Source organism: Nematostella vectensis, chromosome 4 (genome assembly GCF_932526225.1).
Source record: "Nematostella vectensis chromosome 4, jaNemVect1.1, whole genome shotgun sequence".
Lineage (NCBI taxonomy): Eukaryota > Metazoa > Cnidaria > Anthozoa > Actiniaria > Edwardsiidae > Nematostella > Nematostella vectensis.
Genome location: NC_064037.1, coordinates 5,539,212 through 5,558,447, shown reverse-complemented (window position 1 = coordinate 5,558,447; position 19,236 = coordinate 5,539,212). Strand labels below are relative to the sequence as shown.

Here is a 19,236-nt window from a genome sequence, read left to right as displayed (position 1 = left end):
GTGCGCACAACAGTACAGAACAGTGCACACAACAACAGTACAGAACAGTACACACAACAGTACAGAACAGTGCGCACAACAGTACAGAACAGTACGCACAACAGTACAGAACAGTACGCACAACAGTACAGAACAGTCACACAACAGTACAGAACAGTACACACAACAGTACAGAACAGTGTGCACAACAGTACAGAACAGTGCACACAACAGTACAGAACAGTACACACAACAGCACAGAACAGTGCACACAACAGCACAGAACAGTACACACAACAGTACAGAACAGTACACACAACAGTACAGAACAGTGCGCACAACAGTACAGAACAGTGCACACAACAGTACAGAACAGTGCACACAACAGCACAGAACAGTACACACAACAGTACAGAACAGTACGCACAACAGTACAGAACAGTACGCACAACAGCACAGAACAGTACACACAACAGTACAGAACAGTGCACACAACAGTACAGAACAGTGCACACAACAGTACAGAACAGTGTGCACAACAGTACAGAACAGTGCGCACAACAGTACAGAACAGTGCACACAACAACAGTACAGAACAGTACACACAACAGTACAGAACAGTGCGCACAACAGTACAGAACAGTACGCACAACAGTACAGAACAGTACGCACAACAGTACAGAACAGTACGCACAACAGTACAGAACAGTACACACAACAGTACAGAACAGTGCGCACAACAGTACAGAACAGTACACACAACAGTACAGAACAGTACGCACAACAGCACAGAACAGTACGCACAACAGCACAGAACAGTACACACAACAGTACAGAACAGTACGCACAACAGCACAGAACAGTACGCACAACAGTACAGAACAGTGCGCACAACAGTACAGAACAGTACGCACAACAGTACAGAACAGTACGCACAACAGCACAGAACAGTACGCACAACAGTACAGAACAGTGCGCACAACAGTACAGAACAGTACGCACAACAGTACAGAACAGTACACACAACAGTACAGAACAGTACGCACAACAGCACAGAACAGTACGCACAACAGTACAGAACAGTGCGCACAACAGTACAGAACAGTGTGCACAACAGTACAGAAAGTACACACAACAGTACAGAACAGTACACACAACAGTACAGAACAGTGTGCACAACAGTACAGAACAGTGCACACAACAGTACAGAACAGTACACACAACAGCACAGAACAGTGCACACAACAGCACAGAACAGTACACACAACAGTACAGAACAGTACACACAACAGTACAGAACAGTGCGCACAACAGTACAGAACAGTACACACAACAGTACAGAACAGTACGCACAACAGCACAGAACAGTACGCACAACAGCACAGAACAGTACACACAACAGTACAGAACAGTACGCACAACAGCACAGAACAGTACGCACAACAGTACAGAACAGTGCGCACAACAGTACAGAACAGTACGCACAACAGTACAGAACAGTACGCACAACAGCACAGAACAGTACGCACAACAGTACAGAACAGTGCGCACAACAGTACAGAACAGTACGCACAACAGTACAGAACAGTACACACAACAGCACAGAACAGTACGCACAACAGTACAGAACAGTGCGCACAACAGTACAGAACAGTGTGCACAACAGTACAGAAAGTACACACAACAGTACAGAACAGTACGCACAACAGTACAGAACAGTACGCACAACAGTACAGAACAGTACACACAACAGTACAGAACAGTGCGCACAACAGCACAGAACAGTACACACAACAGTACAGAACAGTACGCACAACAGTACAGAACAGTGCGCACAACAGTACAGAACAGTACACACAACAGTATAGAACAGTACGTGTTGTCGCCATTATCCGGGCTCCCTGTGTTAGAGGCCTGGTTCCGAGCCTTGCGCGGTCGCATAGCCTCGTGCAAAACGTTTTCAGTTCGTCGAGAATTTCCTGGAGTTTTTTATTGGAGTTTTTGACCTGAATCTAATGAATATTGTATGGATTTGTTTTTGGATGGATTCCGCACCCGTGTAAGTATCATGCGTTTGTATAATTAGCGGAAATTGCCATAATTTTCATCTTCAGTATTTGTTTATTTCAGCGAATCTCGTGGTAATTCGTGATAATTTTGAAGTTGAAACTCGTGTAGAACTTTACCCGTGAATATCGACAAGTGGAAAATAAAAGTTGTGTTCATATCTAGAAGCATCTCATCTATCTGACCTATCTGAATTCCAACATCATTCGACGGCAGAGTAAATGAACACTGAGGATTATTATCTTGGAAACATGAGTGAAAACGAAGCTAGTAGTGAAGTCGAACGAATAGAAAGCAAGAAAAGGTCCCTAGGAGGCTACCTAGGGCGCGTGAGTATTCACATGAAAGAGCTCAAAACTTGTCTTGATGATCTCTCTAGAGCCAATGAAATACAGACAGCCTTGAATGAATTACAGTCGGCTTTGAATAACTATGAGGACTGCTATCAGTCGTACATTTTGGAAGAATTGGCAACCGATGAATTCAACAGAGTGAAAGAGAAATTTGAAGAAACTCGTAATGAGTGTGAAACTACTACCAAATTGGCAAATGAACGTTTGAAGAAAGGAAAGTCAAACTCAACTAAGTCAAGGCTGTCTAGTAGGTCTAGGAAATTAAGAGAGAAAATAGAAATGAAAAAGCTTCTTTTGCAACAAGAAGAAGAGATAGCTCAGCATCGAATGGATCTGGAACGTAAGAAAATAGAATTGGAATATGAACAGAAAGCGAGAGCATGTAAGCTCAAGTTCCAGGTTCAAATCGCAGAAAAGGAAGCTGAGTTATTAGAAGAGAGAGGGAGTGAGTCTGATAGTTGTGTGTCAGAAGAGTATAAAGGGGATGTAGGGGTCATGCCACCCATGTCTCAAGAGGAAAAGCTAATGAAATGGACCGAGCAATGTGACCCCATTCCTGATAATCCTAGACCAGACACACCTAAGCTAATGGAGGGCCCTTCCCATCCTAAAGACCCCATTCCTGAGAGAAAACCCCAGATTAATGACCAAGAAGCCCCCCCTAGTAGTTATAGGAAAACCCCGTTTGGTTTTCTTCCCGTGAACAGTACTGATATCATGTTAAAGCTGACCATGCTCCAAGCCATGCAACCTGTTAAGTTCTCTGGGAATCCAAGTGACTTTCCTAATTTTAGGAAGAGATTGAGAGATAATTTAGAAGATGAAATTTTAAGTGATTCACAAAAGGTTGAATTCCTACCGAAGTTCCTCTCGGGGGAGGCTTTTGAAGTTGTGGAAAGGGTTTCCGGTTGCAGCTATTCAGTGATAGTTGATATTTTGGAAGACCGATATGGGCAGCCAGCGACCGTCGCTGCTTCTTGTATTGACAATTTGACCAGAGGCCCAAGATTGAACAATCATGATTATAAGGGACTGAGGGATTTTGCAGAGCAACTTGAATCAGCCTCAAAGAAACTTGTTGGGGAATATGCTATTGAAGCCAGTACCATCTCAAACATGAAACAGATAGTTAGAAGGCTTCCCCAGTATTTAGTAAATAAATGGGGTGATGTATCCTACAAGATAAGAGAAAAGGGGGGTATCCCTAAGATTTCAGATTTGGCAGATTATGTGAAGAGGCAAGCAGCCATAAAGAATGACCCAGGTTTTGTTAACCTAAGCATGAGTGAGAACAAGGGTGGTGGTGATAAAAGACCCGAGCAGGGTGGGAAAGGCAAGAACTACCAGAAACAGACTTCTGTCTTTAAAACAGACATGGAAGGCTCACCCCCTGAAACTACTATGGGTAAACAAGCCCCAATTAAGACCTGTCCTTGCTGTCAAGGAGAACATAGGCTTTCAGACTGTGCAAATTTCAAGGGAAGGGACTTACCCGGCCGTTGGCGACTGGTAAAGGAGAAGAGATTGTGTCATATATGCCTTAGGCCAGGACATATGAGGGACAGATGCCATACAACCACTTTTTGTAACTGCAAAAGTGAGCGAAAACACCACACCTTGTTACATAACCCCCCTAGAGCTAAAGATGACCCTCCCAAAGAACTTAACTCGAGCGCAGGGGAGGGGACGACCGAGGGACCCCCTAGAAGAGACCATGCTCAGGGCACCCGGGGTGGGGAGCCACACAGGCAAACCGAGCAATACGCAACATTTTCTGAAAGAGCCACAAAAACGGTGTTACTACATGTTGTACCAGTTAAATTGATTGCCCCAAATGGGAACTCTCTGACAACGTATGGGCTACTGGATAATGGCTCAAGAGGAACTATGATAAGCTCGGAGGTTTCAGCGAAACTCGAACTTAAAGGTCATACTGAGGAAATATCCATCACCACCATGATGGGAAGTAGTAAGGAACAGATAGAGGTTGTGGAGTTTGAACTGCAACACGCAAGTGGTGAAGGGGATAGAATTCCCGTAACTGAGGGTTTGGTAACGAAGAAATTCAATGTCAACGAAAAGTGTCTTCCTAAAGATATTGACAGAGAGGCACACCCGCATCTGAGGGATATTGAGATTCCCTCGGTAGACATGCCTAAGGTTTCGGTTCTGATAGGAAAGGACGTTGGCTATGCGCATGAGGTGTTTGAAGTGCGTAGACCAGCGACGAAAGCCAGTGATTTGAAGGCTTTGAGAGGTCCTCTTGGATGGGTAATTACAGGAACCCTTCAAGGGGAGACCTCATGCAAGGAAGTAAACCTGAACTTTGCTGATTATAAGAAAGAACTTCAGCATCAGATTGAGCGGTTCTGGGATTTGGAGAGTTTCGGTACAAAGAGTGTTGGGACGGACAAGGGATCCCCAAGTTTTATATCGCACCATCTGTCCAGGGAAGACAGGAAGGCTATCGATAAGTTGGAGAAGACCATTACTAAGCGTGATGGTCACTATGAAACAGGCCTCCTGTGGCGGGATGATGATGTGACCCTACCTAATAACCGGAATGAAGCCGATAAAAGACTGAATAGTCTGAAGCGTAAGTTTTCACGAGAGCCTGGATTGGAGGAGAAGTATCGAGCAGCCATGGAGAAGTATATCACTAAAGGGCATGCACGCAAACTCAGCCCAGAAGAAGCACAAGAGACTGGACCGAGAACTTGGTACTTACCTCATTTTGCAGTGACGAATATCAACAAACCTGGTAAGCTGAGGATAATTTTTGATGCTGCATCAGAGTACCAAGGTACTTCGTTGAATAAGAACTTGTTACATGGACCTGATTGTACAAACAGCCTGACTGGGGTGCTCCTACGGTTCAGGGAGGACAATGTTGCATTGGTAGCTGATATAGAAGGGATGTTCCTTCAGGTCGGAGTTAGAGAAGAAGACCAAGATTCTCTGCGATTTCTTTGGTGGGACAAAAGCTCTGATGACCCTCCAGAAGAATATGCCATGAACGTGCATGTCTTTGGGGCAACCGACTCGCCTTGTGCAGCCAACTGGACACTCAAGAAAACTACAACTGACAATGCTGGTGACTTTGGAGATACCACCATCGAAACTGTCCTGCATAATTTTTATGTGGATGATGTACTAAAAAGCGTAGACACGAGTGCGAGTGCAGTCACGCTTGCGAACGAGTTAACCGAACTTTGTGGTAGAGGAGGGTTCAACCTCACAAAGTTTATGAGTAACAGTAGGGAGGTCCTTGCTGAAGTGCCTATCGAGAAGAGGGCAGCACCAACGCTAGATTTAGATCTTGATGAACTCCCAGTCGAGCGGGCACTTGGAGTTAGATGGAACGTGGAGACAGACACCTTCGGGTTCAAGGTGAGCAACACTGAGAAGGCTGATACTATGAGAGGAGTACTATCGACAATCAGCTCTGTCTTTGACCCTTTGAACTTTGCTGCACCAGTGATAATGCGTGGCAAGCAGATCATGCAAGCCCTATGGAGGCGGAAGGCACCATGGGACGAGCCGCTCAGTGGAGACATTCTGCGTCAGTGGCAGACATGGAAAAGGGAACTTGTACGGCTTGAAGATTTGTCCATCCCCCGATGCTACTTCAGCAGGCCAGACCATGAAGGTGTTGGACTACAACTCCATCACTTTAGTGATGCCTCGGAGGCAGGATACGGGTCAGTAAGCTACTTACGAATCGAGTACCCGGACGGAATGGTGGAGTGTGCTTTCGTCGCCGGAAAGTCAAGGAATGCACCTATTAAAGGCTCAACCATCCCAAGGCTGGAGCTACAAGGAGCCCTACTGGCAACACGGGTGGACCAAGCAGTTCGCCGAGAACTGGACCTGAAGCCTGACAGAGTCGTGTTTTGGACTGATTCGATGATAACACTTAACTATATCAATAATGAAACCCGCAGATTCCAGACGTATGTAGCCAACAGGGTTACAGAGATTCGCGAAGCGACTAATCCTGACCAATGGCGACACTGTCCGGGAAAACTAAATCCTTCCGACGAAGTAAGTCGAGGTCTAACCATAGATGAGTTTCTCCGGGATGAGCGATGGCTTAATGATCCGAGTTTCTTGAGAGAGTCAGAAGATCAATGGCCAGATAATAAATTTGATGCCCTGTCTGAAGAAAGTCTGGAGATAAAGAAAGAAGTGTTCTTCACTGACCTGGAGCCAGGAGATGGCCTGGAAAAGCTTCTAACCGACACTTCTGATTGGATGAAGACCATTCGAAAGGTTGCGTGGGTAATGAAGTTTGTGGAGTGGTTGAAGACAAGAAAGCATGCAAAGCCTACTGAAAAGACACCTGGAGAGTCAGAGAACAAGCTAAGTCCAGACGACATAGAACGCGCCAAGCGACGAATAGCTGTACTAGTACAGCGGGAAAGTTTCCCTGAAGAAGTGAAGGCTCTGAAGGCAGGAAAGGAGGTGAATGTTGCTAGTGCTATCTTGAAGCTTAAGCCGGTCATGAAAGGCGATGAAGTTATGAGAGTTGGAGGAAGGATCTCGATGGCACCGATGAGTGATGATGCCAAGAATCCCATGATATTGCCGAAACAGAGTCATATCACTACTATCTTGATCCGCCACCTACACGAAAGCAACGGTCATTGTGGCGTGGAACAAGTACTATCCCTGCTGAGAGAGCAGTTTTGGATTGTGAAAGCGAGAGTGGCCATCAAGGCTGTTCTTGGAAGATGCATTCATTGTCGCAAGCAAAGAAGAACTACTTTGAAGCAAGAGATGGGAGATCTACCTAGAATTCGGATGATCCCTTACGAGCCACCCTTTACGTATACAGGTATTGACTATTTTGGACCGCTATATGTTAAGCGGGGAAGAGGAAGAGTGACTGAGAAGCGCTGGGGAGCTATCTTTGTTTGCATGAACTCCCGAGCAGTTCATCTCGAGTTAGCTAAGTCGCTAGAGACGGATGATTTCATACTCGCTCTGATGAGGTTCCTGAATCGCAGGGGCCATGTTGTGGAACTGTGGTCGGATAACGGGTCCAATTTTGTGGGAGCTGATCGGGAGATACGTGAACATCTGGAAGGAATGGATCATGACAAGATCGGACGTGAGTGTTCTGCGAAAGGATGCAAGTGGATCTTTAATCCACCTGGAGCCACCCACATGTCAGGCGTGTGGGAGAGGATGGTGAGAGTCGTCAAGCGAAGTCTGAAGGCGATCCTGGGGAAGAACCCCCTCAACGATGAAGTGCTGACCACCGTGTTTACTGAAGCAGAACGTATCGCGAATTCAAGACCGCTAACCCGGAATCCAGAGAATCCTGATGATGAGGATCCTCTTACGCCCAATCACTTTCTGAACGTGCGACCTACGATGAATCTTCCTACGGATACGGATGAACGGGCAGATAAGTACAGTCGGAAGCGGTGGAGACAAGCGCAATTACTTGCTAACCACTACTGGCGTCGCTGGTTGAAAGAGTACATTCCTTCCTTGCAAGTTCGAAGCAAGTGGAACAGGAAACAGCGAAACCTACACGTCGGAGATATAGTGCTCGTTGCGGACGACAACGTTGGACGAAACAACTGGCCTCTTGCGCGCGTGATTAATGTGTTTCCTGGCGTGGATGGATTGGTAAGGAGTGCAGAGGTGCGCGGTAAAGGGACGACCTACAAGCGCCCGGTAACCAAGTTGTGTCTGCTGGAAGCCGAGGATGAGGATGTCTAGATACGGATCGGATTGGAGACTCAAGGGACAGACGTAGATAGTGTAATATAGAACGGACATTAGCGTTATGACAATACGTTTATAGTTATGAACCTCCTCCGCAGGAGTTCATGGGGGGCGGGATGTTGTCGCCATTATCCGGGCTCCCTGTGTTAGAGGCCTGGTTCCGAGCTTTGCGCGGTCGCATAGCCTCGTGCAAAACGTTTTCAGTTCGTCGAGAATTTCCTGGAGTTTTTTATTGGAGTTTTTGACCTGAATCTAATGAATATTGTATGGATTTGTTTTTGGATGGATTCCGCACCCGTGTAAGTATCATGCGTTTGTATAATTAGCGGAAATTGCCATAATTTTCATCTTCAGTATTTGTTTATTTCAGCGAATCTCGTGGTAATTCGTGATAATTTTGAAGTTGAAACTCGTGTAGAACTTTACCCGTGAATATCGACAAGTGGAAAATAAAAGTTGTGTTCATATCCAGAAGCATCTCATCTATCTGACCTATCTGAATTCCAACAGTACGCACAACAGTACAGAACAGTACACACAACAGTACAGAACAGTACGCACAACAGTACAGAACAGTGTGCACAACAGTACAGAACAGTGTGCACAACAGTACAGAACAGTACGCACAACAGTACAGAACAGAACACACAACAGTACAGAACAGTACACACAACAGCACAGAACAGTACACACAACAGTACAGAACAGTACGCACAACAGTACAGAACAGTACACACAACAGTACAGAACAGTGCGCACAACAGTACAGAACAGTGCACACAACAGTACAGAACAGTACGCACAACAGTACAGAACAGTACGCACAACAGTACAGAACAGTGTGCACAACAGTACAGAACAGTGCGCACAACAGTACAGAACAGTACCCACAACAGCACAGAACAGTACGCACAACAGTACAGAACAGTACACACAACAGTACAGAACAGTGCGCACAACAGCACAGAACAGTACACACAACAGTACAGAACAGTACGCACAACAGTACAGAACAGTGCGCACAACAGTACAGAACAGTACACACAACAGTACAGAACAGTACGCACAACAGTACAGAACAGTACACACAACAGTACAGAACAGTACGCACAACAGTACAGAACAGTGTGCACAACAGTACAGAACAGTGTGCACAACAGTACGCACAACAGTACAGAACAGTACACACAACAGTACAGAACAGTACACACAACAGCACAGAACAGTACACACAACAGTACAGAACAGTACGCACAACAGTACAGAACAGTACACACAACAGTACAGAACAGTGCGCACAACAGTACAGAACAGTGCACACAACAGTACAGAACAGTACGCACAACAGTACAGAACAGTACGCACAACAGTACAGAACAGTGTGCACAACAGTACAGAACAGTGCGCACAACAGTACAGAACAGTACGCACAACAGTACAGAACAGTACACACAACAGTACAGAACAGTGCGCACAACAGTACAGAACAGTGCACACAACAGTACAGAACAGTACGCACAACAGTACAGAACAGTACGCACAACAGTACAGAACAGTGTGCACAACAGTACAGAACAGTGCGCACAACAGTACAGAACAGTACCCACAACAGCACAGAACAGTACACACAACAGTACAGAACAGTACACACAACAGAACAGAACAGTACGCACAACAGAACAGAACAGTACGCACAACAGTACAGTCCACACAACAGTACAGAACAGTGCGCACAACAGTACAGAACAGTGCGCACAACAGCACAGAAAAGTACGCACAACAGTACAGAACAGTACGCACAACAGTACACAAAATAGTATAGAGCAGTGCGCATTACCATAACCATACCCTTATCAATTCCTTTAAGAAAGTTTTTCCCTGTTTTTACAGCGACCATCCATTGCCATCCGTATATTGAATAAAAGAGCTTCAATTCTTGCTTTCATTGATCTTGGCAAGCTTTTGTATATTTAGTTTTGTTACTGTATGAAATCTTTTTCGTTGCAGCGTATAGAGCAATGGTACAAAATGGTTACTTGCACTATTTGCGTATTAAATAAATAGGTATTGAGATATATTTGAATAACATTTAATTTGGCCAATTTTTAATAAACAATAAGGAAAGTAAATTAACACAAATGGCAATTTCCGTATACACATATTTCTAAAAACGTTAGACCGAAAGGACCCATGGGTCCCAAAATATTTACTCCAAATTCAAAAACATATCAATAAAACATACAGCTTTCCATTAAATGTAATTAATTTATGGTTTTGACATAGTTTGAGTTTATTTACCACCTTTATTTTCACAAATAATCAATACCGATAAGCACCTTTTGGTCGTAGAACTACCATTTGTCAATTGCCATTCGCTGTTTGCGCTTACAACGTTTATTGAATAAATAGGTGTATACAATATATGACCTTCTCAAACAAGGTCAATTTGTTCATTATTACTCTTTTAATGTTATAAATCCGTAACAAACACTTTCTTTATTAGAGAACCCGATAACATCTTCGGCTTTTTCTGATAACGACATTTCAATCACATGCATATTCCGCATCTGATCAGCGCCGCGCCCCATAAGGCCTCATGTCTATATGCCGCTAAACACACAAGTAAAATAAACGCTTGTTATTTCTATTTTTGCGCCAACATCATTTTCATTACCTCCATTTGGACCTTTCGTTGCCATGTTATGGTGCAGTTTGCAATTAAACTTTTATAAGCAGGAAAGCAATATATCTTAGGCGAAAACAATGTCTCCGTGACATCCCCTAGGGGTTAGATGTCTTAGGGTAAGATCTAGCGTAGATATCGTACACTGTTCTTCGTGTTTATAAAACATGAAACAAAGCCAGCGCGATCAGATATACTGATTTAGCCACATGCCCAGCCGTGCATAGGAGAGATCATCATTAATTGCTTATGAGCTTCTAAAAACCCTCTAGCAATAACAAAACGCCCACTTAAGATCTCTCAAATTTTACTTGTTTCTACTCGAAATAAATGTGCATTGGTCTTTTTTTATCCGGTTGTTTTGCGCTTTTGTTAACGCTTGCTCTTATTAACTGTCGCCAGTAACTTGGCATTCTAAATACAACTGGCGTGGGCACGTTTTATTCACTCAGTTCTACAAGAAGACGTGCTGTTCATACCAAAATATGTCAAGAACCGTAACATTATCACTTGTGTTTCGCATCTTGTCTTAGGTTTGTGTTTTCAAACCGTCGCCCGTAACACAATGCACAATTTTCATCTACATCTACGTGTTTTACGTGTCATTTAAAATAAAGCGACTAGACGTTGCTCGTGGAAAGTGAGATAAACCACGATATCTTCGCGTTCATCGTAGAGACGCATTTCATTCATTATATACTCCTTTCCATCTTCTCGCAAAGAAAAGAACTCTTATAGCATCCCTAGTTCACTTAGAGTGTGATAAACCATATCATATCACATTTCTACATTCGTTAAACACGCTTTTCACAAAGAAAATAACTCTTAAAGCATCCCTAGTTCGTCGAGAGTTAGATAAACAGTGAGGTCTTTACGTAGCTCGTGAAGAGACGTCCCTTCGTTTATCACATGCTTTTCGATCTCCTCGCATACACCCTTCCTTCTAGGAATATCAGGCAACTCAGCGAGCTCATCGATATCACTCTCCTGGTTAATTTCCTGTCCAGCCATTTCATTTAACGACGAGCTAAAAGAAGAATCGTCTTCTCCCCATATCATTTTCTTCTTTTTGTTTTTCTGTGATGATGTTTTTGTTCCGGTATCTTTTTCTATTGTTTTAGATTTAACTCCGTATTTCGTCTCATTCATGCTTTCAGTAGAGGTAATCCCCCGAAACGAAAACCTTTTTTTCTTGTCTCCTTTTTTGGAAAAATCGTCTTTATTGTCAGATTTCACGTGCTTTACAGCTGAAAAAGTTAAGCGTTGGAGTAGTTTCCATCGTTTTCTTGCGTTTCTTTGTGGTGCTTCATCTGTTTTCTCCTCACACTCCATATTTTTGCCTCTAGTATCACTTGCACATTCTGAAGAGTCCTCCTCGATCCGCGGTGGCGCCAGATGATATTCAAAATCCGATATTTTTGCATTGGTTTCTGGTAAAGATCTTGATTTATGTAGCTGCATCATCTTAAAATAACTTCGCCGCCCCTAGATACAGACCTCCCGGGGTTTGTAGCGTTAAGAAGATGATCGATTTTATTCAATTACTTCTTTTTTCCGCGTGTCGCATATTGAATCCCTCCTCAGGAAAACAGGTGAATGCTTGAACAAGCTCATTCATTAGTGCATACGAGAGACGCTTATTATTCTGAAGGTTCTTTTGCGATCGCAACTTCACATAAAGTCTTCCGCCGTTGATCGAGCATTTGAAAGGAAAATAAGGCTTGTGAGATGGGTGAAATGATTCGCTAGATTAAGCTTTGACGTAGAGATAGATGTAAACGAGATATCTTATAGTACGCGCACACTTTAAAACGACTCTTTGTAGTCACGTCACAAAAAGCACATTACCCGTGTAAACAGTTCATCTCCAAGAACTTAAGCTTTTAGGAACCGTTCTTGTCAATGCATCTGATTTCTATAAACGCGAGATGGGAGTAACACCAGTGACGATATTTCTCCAGACAGTCAAAGTGCATTTAAGATTGACTTAAAAGCATTACTTTATTATAAAGACTTAATTAGACTTGCGAGCGATAAAAGGATTATTATAGCCTAAAACTTGTGCGCTTTTACAAGAGTCTCGGTGGGAGTATTAAATCGATTTAAGACAAGTCTTACTTTCCGTAAACCAAAACAGTATACAAGAGCTCGATCAAAAAATATCACATCGAAATGACTTCCGCATGTTGTAGGTAACACCTCACAAGCTAGGTATAAAAATAGTGCAGAAAATTTTGATTTCCATTTATTCAAAAGATAACCTATTAAATTCCTAAAGCGCTGTTTGTGGTTGACATGGCATCGTTATCAACACACGCTGAATTGAAAACAAACGTGGAAAAGTGTTTCCTCGAAAAGTCAATACATTTGGACATGGAATTAAACGATGTCCAATAGGTTATGAAAAATAACGTCATATAGATGATGTTCCTTAAGCAGGGTGCGATAACCTTCCTGAGTGCGATTCTATCGAAAATAATAAAGAATTCTACGATTTACACGATAGCTTTTAGCCCGCTATTGACGGGGAATGTTACCACTTTATTTAAGGTTTCTTGGCGAGCAGAGAAGTGTCGCTCAGGAAGCGGTATTGGGCCAAATTAGTAGTAAAATATCGTTTTTCTCCCGTGCTATATACCTTAAGCATAACAAAAACAGGACCGTGCCACAGGCTGTGGGTGTGGAAAAAGCCGCTGAAACGCTATATAAACTCGTTTAAAGCGAGCTGGCTCATGTCACGTCCATCGGACGTGTCACGGAAGCCATTTCGCGGCAAATCTGAACTCATTGACCAATAGGAAATCTAATGTTGAGCACTTGCGTCATAAGGCTTTCAAAACAGAGAAAAGCCCTCGCTATAAGCTCAACAATAAGGAAATGTTACATTTCAATATATTCAAACACCTATACCGCAAATGGCTGGATAAATCCGGTCCTCCTCATAGTCTCCTTGTCTAAATAAACGCCCCTCAGCCACAAACTTTCAATAGTGAACCCTGACAGTACTACCGAACTCAGAACTCCAAACCTTATTTTATACAGCCTATCAAGGTCAAATACCGCCGTGCCATATCTCGGCCACAAGACAAACCTCAATCTCGCCCCCAGGGTCGTCTGGGTGTTTTTCTTATCATTTCTGTGAGGTTTTGAGCGAGGTTTGTCGTAAAAAGAGGTATTTTGATCAAACTGCAAGAGTGCCTTAGGGCATAATCAAGTTTTTCTAGCTCCATGGCTAAAGATGTTTGCCAGTCTTCTGCGCAGCTGTTCTTGGTGTCGTTAGGCAATGTTTTTAATATGGCTGCGCAGGAGAATTTGTTTGAGGGGTCGGAAAATACCAGCTTCTACATTGATTTAGAACAAAACTTTAGTTGTGATAAACTGAAGCGACAGTAAAAATGTTGTTAGACTTGATACGGTTCATTCATGGAGGGATTTTCATTGTTTTAAAATCTATGACAATATACACCTTTTGGTGTTCATTACCAGGAAATCTACATTCATTTGCGGCAATATACGATCAATAACGCGAATATACATTCATTTCCGTCATAAAGCACTCATTTGCGTGAACACAAATTTCAATAGCGATATTTACTTCGCCGTAACATTCAATCGCAAAAATCGACAGTCATTCGCGCCTTTCGTCATTCAAAGGGGAAAAATATACTTTCATCTGCGTTTTCATTCGACCATTAACAAAAAATCGATAAACAATTTGGCGAATTGACAGTCAACTATGTGCAACACATATTTATTAACATCTTTATAACAAAGAGTGAAATTCAATAGCATTTATAGACAGTCATTCACGTGATTATGACATACATTACTAGGTTTATACAAGCAGTTGCGCGTTCTTTACATTCAATAACGAAAAATCTATTTCAATAACGGTGAGTCATGTTAAAATTCTACATAGAGCATTTAGCTGCACTTTGCATTAGCCCTCGATCACCTCACCATTCAGACATCGTGGTAAATATGTTTGCATGAATCGGTACCACTGACGCGCATTTAGCAGGGGTTATACAGTAGTACCAATATTGCGCTGCAACGCTTGCAAAAGCAAACGCGTACGGAAAACTTCCAATGCAAGGCCTTGGTCTCTAGCCGCACCCCTATCTCCCATCCGGGCTTGTACTTCTGGTCTTGAGATGTCAGCTTTTATAGCCGCTTTAAGAGAGCTTATTGCCTGCTCCACAATGATCAAAAAGGGGCTGTAGGGTGGTAGCATTTTCCGCTCTGTATTGGGCCCGGGTATGGCAGGGTTGCGGTGGTGGCGCTCCATCGTAAATAAATATCACCATCTCGTCCGGGTCGAGATTAAGTCTAGCCTGCGTAAGAAATCACTGAACCGCTGTGCGTTCATGTCACCAATAATTGCCGAGTGGAATACAAGACCATTGATTGGTGATATTGCCATTGTTACGGTAATGTTCCTCCAACGCTGCCCGCAGACCTGTCTATAGGCTCGCTCTCCTTGTCTTGCCCTCCCGTGACGTGCGGTCCAGATATTGTAGCCGCATTCATCTACAAAGACCGAATGATGCACGACACCACGGTTCATGAACCAGTTGCCGTAGTCTACTCTCTTCTGTAGAACGTCAGGCCTGTTCCTTTCCGCTGGGAGGGGCCTTGCCAGCTTTACACGGAACAACATGCCATCTAGCGTTCTCGCTACCGTGCGGTCGTAAATCCTTGGTTTCAAGGGCAGTCGCCTTCTTAGTTCTTGGTTGATACGGCTGAGAGTAAGAGGGCAGTTGTCGTTGATGATATCGTTTAGGCAGTCTCTCATCTCGTCATCTACTCTTACGTCATTTCTTCCACCTCGTGGTATTTCTTCAATTCTCCCTTCTCGTATGTATCTAGCAACGAAACAACGGGCTGTGGAAGGGTTGACCCCCAATGTGTCCGCCACCAGGAGATAATCTTCCTCTTCATCTTCGAATGACCGTATAATTCGCTCGCGGTGCTCAAAGGGGATTCTATTTCTTGGAGGCATTGCAACGGTACTGAACAATGGCACGGACTGTACAGTATTGCCGAACAGAAAAAAAACTGCACAATGTTGTCTACATTTATACCGTTATTTGTTTGGAAAGGTTTGCATAACCTTTTGTCAGAATGCAAAAGCTTATAAAATATCTAGTTTGATAAAAAAAACACTCAAATTATCTATTGTTTTATTGAAAAAAGATTTTTTTGTTAATGAATGCAAAGAAGGTCTAAATGTTTGTATAATCGCACTAATTAATGTCATGTCCGTATAAATGGTTGTCTATAAATTCAATTGAATTCACTCTTTTTGTTAAAGATGTCAATAAACACTAATAAATATAAGTTAAATCCATATGACTGTCAATTCGCACATTTGTCTATAGATTTTTTGTTAATGATCGAATAAACACGCAGATTAAAGTACATTTTTCGCCTTTGAATGACGAAAGGCGCGAATAACTGTCGATCTTTGCGATTGAATGTTACTGGCGATGTAAATATCGCTAATGAAATTTGTGTTCACGCAAATGAGCGCTTTATGACGAAAATGAATGTATATTCGCGTTATTGATCGTAAATTGCCGCAATTGGATGTAGATTTCCTGGTAATGAACAGCAAAAGGTGTAAATGCAAGTTAAATAAAATTCGAGGTCGAGAAGGGGGTGGTGGGGGGGGGGGGGGGGCTATTTAAAGTGCGCTTTTTCGAATCAGTACGGTATCGGAATTTTTCTGTTTGCTTTTATGGGAAGATGTTTGTTGCCGTCTGGAAATACGTTTTTTTAATACTTTCTTGGATGGCTTGCAGGTTTCAAAGGTGCAAATAGCGTGAAAGGCAATCAGGCCTTCGTTTTCATGAAGATTTAGCAGCGCGATGGACGGAATGGATATTATGGTTTTCGCTGTAGTTACCACTACTTTACATTTGATTATTACATTTGAATTGCTGTTCTCGTTGCAAAATAATTTGTTTCTTCCAAATAGAGAAAATTCTAGTGTAGAGAAGCTGGTAAAAGTTGATGGTAAGGAAGAGTTTGAAAAGTTGATGATAATTTCATTCGTTCTACTTTGTCCGCCCTTATTTTTCGGAATGGAAAAAGTTGAAGTTGATGGAAATCATTGTGAACCTGATTTAGGAATGTCGCCTCTAAAATGCAATCTAAGATTTAGAAAGGGGGGTGACTTTTTTGACAGGCTGTCTCGATTTTTTTCTCAGATTTTAAGGAGTATATATTTCATGTTACAAATTCTTCTACAAAATTTCGAAAATACTTTTATTTTCCCTGTTTGTGAAAATCACGTTTCTTATTGAAGTTTTGAATTATAGAGAACAAAACGCATAACAGCTCCTCTTACTACCAAACGCCATCCGCCATAAAGCGCCTACAGACATCCATTCTGTCGATCGACACTATTTCGTATCCTATCGTGCAACCCAGCAAATTTTGCGAAAATCTTCCAGTGCAAGTGCATCAATCACAACACAATTTTAAAGTAATTCTGCCGGCGAGTTGTCAAAAAACTTAAAAAGCTTATGGTAAGAACCCAACATATTGCGTACTATATTGCAGGCGTGGCAAATGACTATATTCATTGAATGAAGGTAGCATCCTTGATAATCGGCGTCCGGTGCTAACTTAGCTATTCCTACATAACCTCCTTTCTTATCCGAGCTCATTTATGAGCTCATTTGCCTATGCACGCGTCAGTTGGTTAAAATCTCATTTTTCGACAGGGATTCTTGTATCGCTGTTGCTAAAACTTTGCCAGTGGGGCATGTTGATAAGTTAATCGCAGTTTCAGTTTGATTATCCAGCACTCAACTATGTGCGAGCATTAATTTGCCGGTTGCCCTCCCGTCTACAAGTTGTAGGGGGGGGGGGGGGGCTCTCCATAAAAGTAGACGATAGGGTGATCGCCCTATTTTTTAGGGCATTCAATTCAACTAACTGCTATGAAATTCTCACGCTTTTGCTATCCCTTAGGGGGTTTCACCGGTCGGTCTCACAGTGATTTTAAAGCTTATGGTTAGAAATTGCTCACATTTCAGTAAGTTTGGAAAAAAATGTTCACTCGTCAGTTACTTGGGACGAGTTACCACAGCTTTCAAAGAGTGTTGAAGGAGAATTTAATAACAGTTTCAGACCGATTTTGCCTACTTATTTTGAGCCGGGTCGAAAGCGTACCAGCACACGTGCCATGGTCGCGTCCCCCGCAGTCGGTTGAGATCTCGACAAAATTGGACACTAAACAAGCAAAACGAGCATCCTAACTCAATGCCTAAATACTCTAGCTCACTTGGCTATAGGCTGTACGGCGTTTGGGAAAACTTATCAGTTCAAAACAATGACCCAATGCCTTCTAGTAATTGCTGAAGAGCATGCAACAAGTTTTAGCAAACCCAAGTAATGCTAAAAATTGAAAAACACCTTGACAGAAAAGCTTATTTTGTAAAACAATCAAAACAGATTATTATATCGTTTTGTTAATAAATCCAGGCTGTTGTGTTGTTTTAAAAACTGACCAAATAGGACGGGGAGGAAATGGATAAGCAAAAAAAAAAAAAACCCTACCAATCATGACTCTGGATAAAAAATAGAGACTAATATATTGCCAAATTCTCTAACAATTAGCCTACCTTACGTTTATTGGTATTTTTAGCGAAGAAAAACTCAGCGCGATGCGATAAGCTGCCGCCATCTTTGTGTTTGTTTCAAAATGACAGAAACAAGATGAGTAGCAGGGGTAAGACCACGGGCGCAAGGAATTCAACATCCCAAATAAGTGATACTTTATCATTAAAAGAATGTCAATCACCCACTCCTTTGTTATTGTTTATCTTTGAAAATACAGCGGTTTATTCGCAAGAAAACTTCAAAATAATAGTTATCTAAGGCCTAGGGCTTTATATTCTAGTAGGCTCATCAGGACTATGGCCAGTCAAAGCAATCCAGTCCTTTGTCTTGTAATCATAGATATCTCATATTGGTTCAATTTTGTCTAGATCAGGGCACCATGGGAGCTGTTATTCTGATGCATCAGAGTACTTGGTGTAAAGTGATGTTTCCTATATGCCTGTAGATGAAATATAAGTTTAAGAAAAAACTCTCACATCGTAGCTCGCTGTATTCTATGTAACACTGCCAAAGTAACCACCTGCTGCTGTATTAACATTAAAAAATCTACCCTAAATTCTAATTTTCTTACCTCCCTAACAACTCCTAGATTCCTATACTTGGATTTTTAGTAAAAACATTTATGCTCCTCCAGGGATAATTTGTCATTTTCCAACACTAACGACATATCTTGCTAGAGCAACAAAAGTATGTGGGCTCTGGGAACAAGATTGTAAGACTCCATGGGAAAGAGTACCATTCTTTTGGGGGTCTATACAAGGTAGAGATGAAATTGGTCTGATG

The 19,236-nt window shown here is 42.5% G+C and overlaps 2 protein-coding genes across 3 annotated transcripts; one reads left to right on the top strand and one right to left on the bottom strand.

Moving 5' to 3' along the window:
• The first annotated feature begins 1,889 nt into the window (after positions 1 to 1,889).
• LOC116607829 lies at positions 1,890 to 8,609 on the top strand. Of its 2 annotated transcripts, none has more exons than XR_004292485.2 (2): positions 1,890 to 8,437; positions 8,509 to 8,609. XR_004292485.2 is itself a non-coding variant. In XM_048726575.1 (2 exons), exon 2 carries the CDS (start codon positions 2,268 to 2,270, stop codon positions 8,130 to 8,132), a length of 5,865 nt encoding a protein of 1,954 aa, XP_048582532.1. In that variant the 5' UTR covers positions 1,893 to 2,038; positions 2,110 to 2,267; the 3' UTR covers positions 8,133 to 8,609. The 2 variants fall into 2 exon arrangements, 1 of the variants encoding a protein (XP_048582532.1); XM_048726575.1 differs by having other exon boundaries at positions 1,893 to 2,038; positions 2,110 to 8,609.
• Positions 8,610 to 10,403: 1,794 nt separating this feature from the next.
• On the bottom strand, positions 10,404 to 12,803 carry LOC116607830. Its single transcript, XM_032369284.2, has one exon. The coding sequence runs from the start codon at positions 12,283 to 12,285 to the stop codon at positions 11,647 to 11,649; it is 639 nt and encodes a 212-aa protein (XP_032225175.1). The 5' UTR covers positions 12,286 to 12,803; the 3' UTR covers positions 10,404 to 11,646.
• Between the last annotated feature and the right edge of the window lie 6,433 nt (positions 12,804 to 19,236).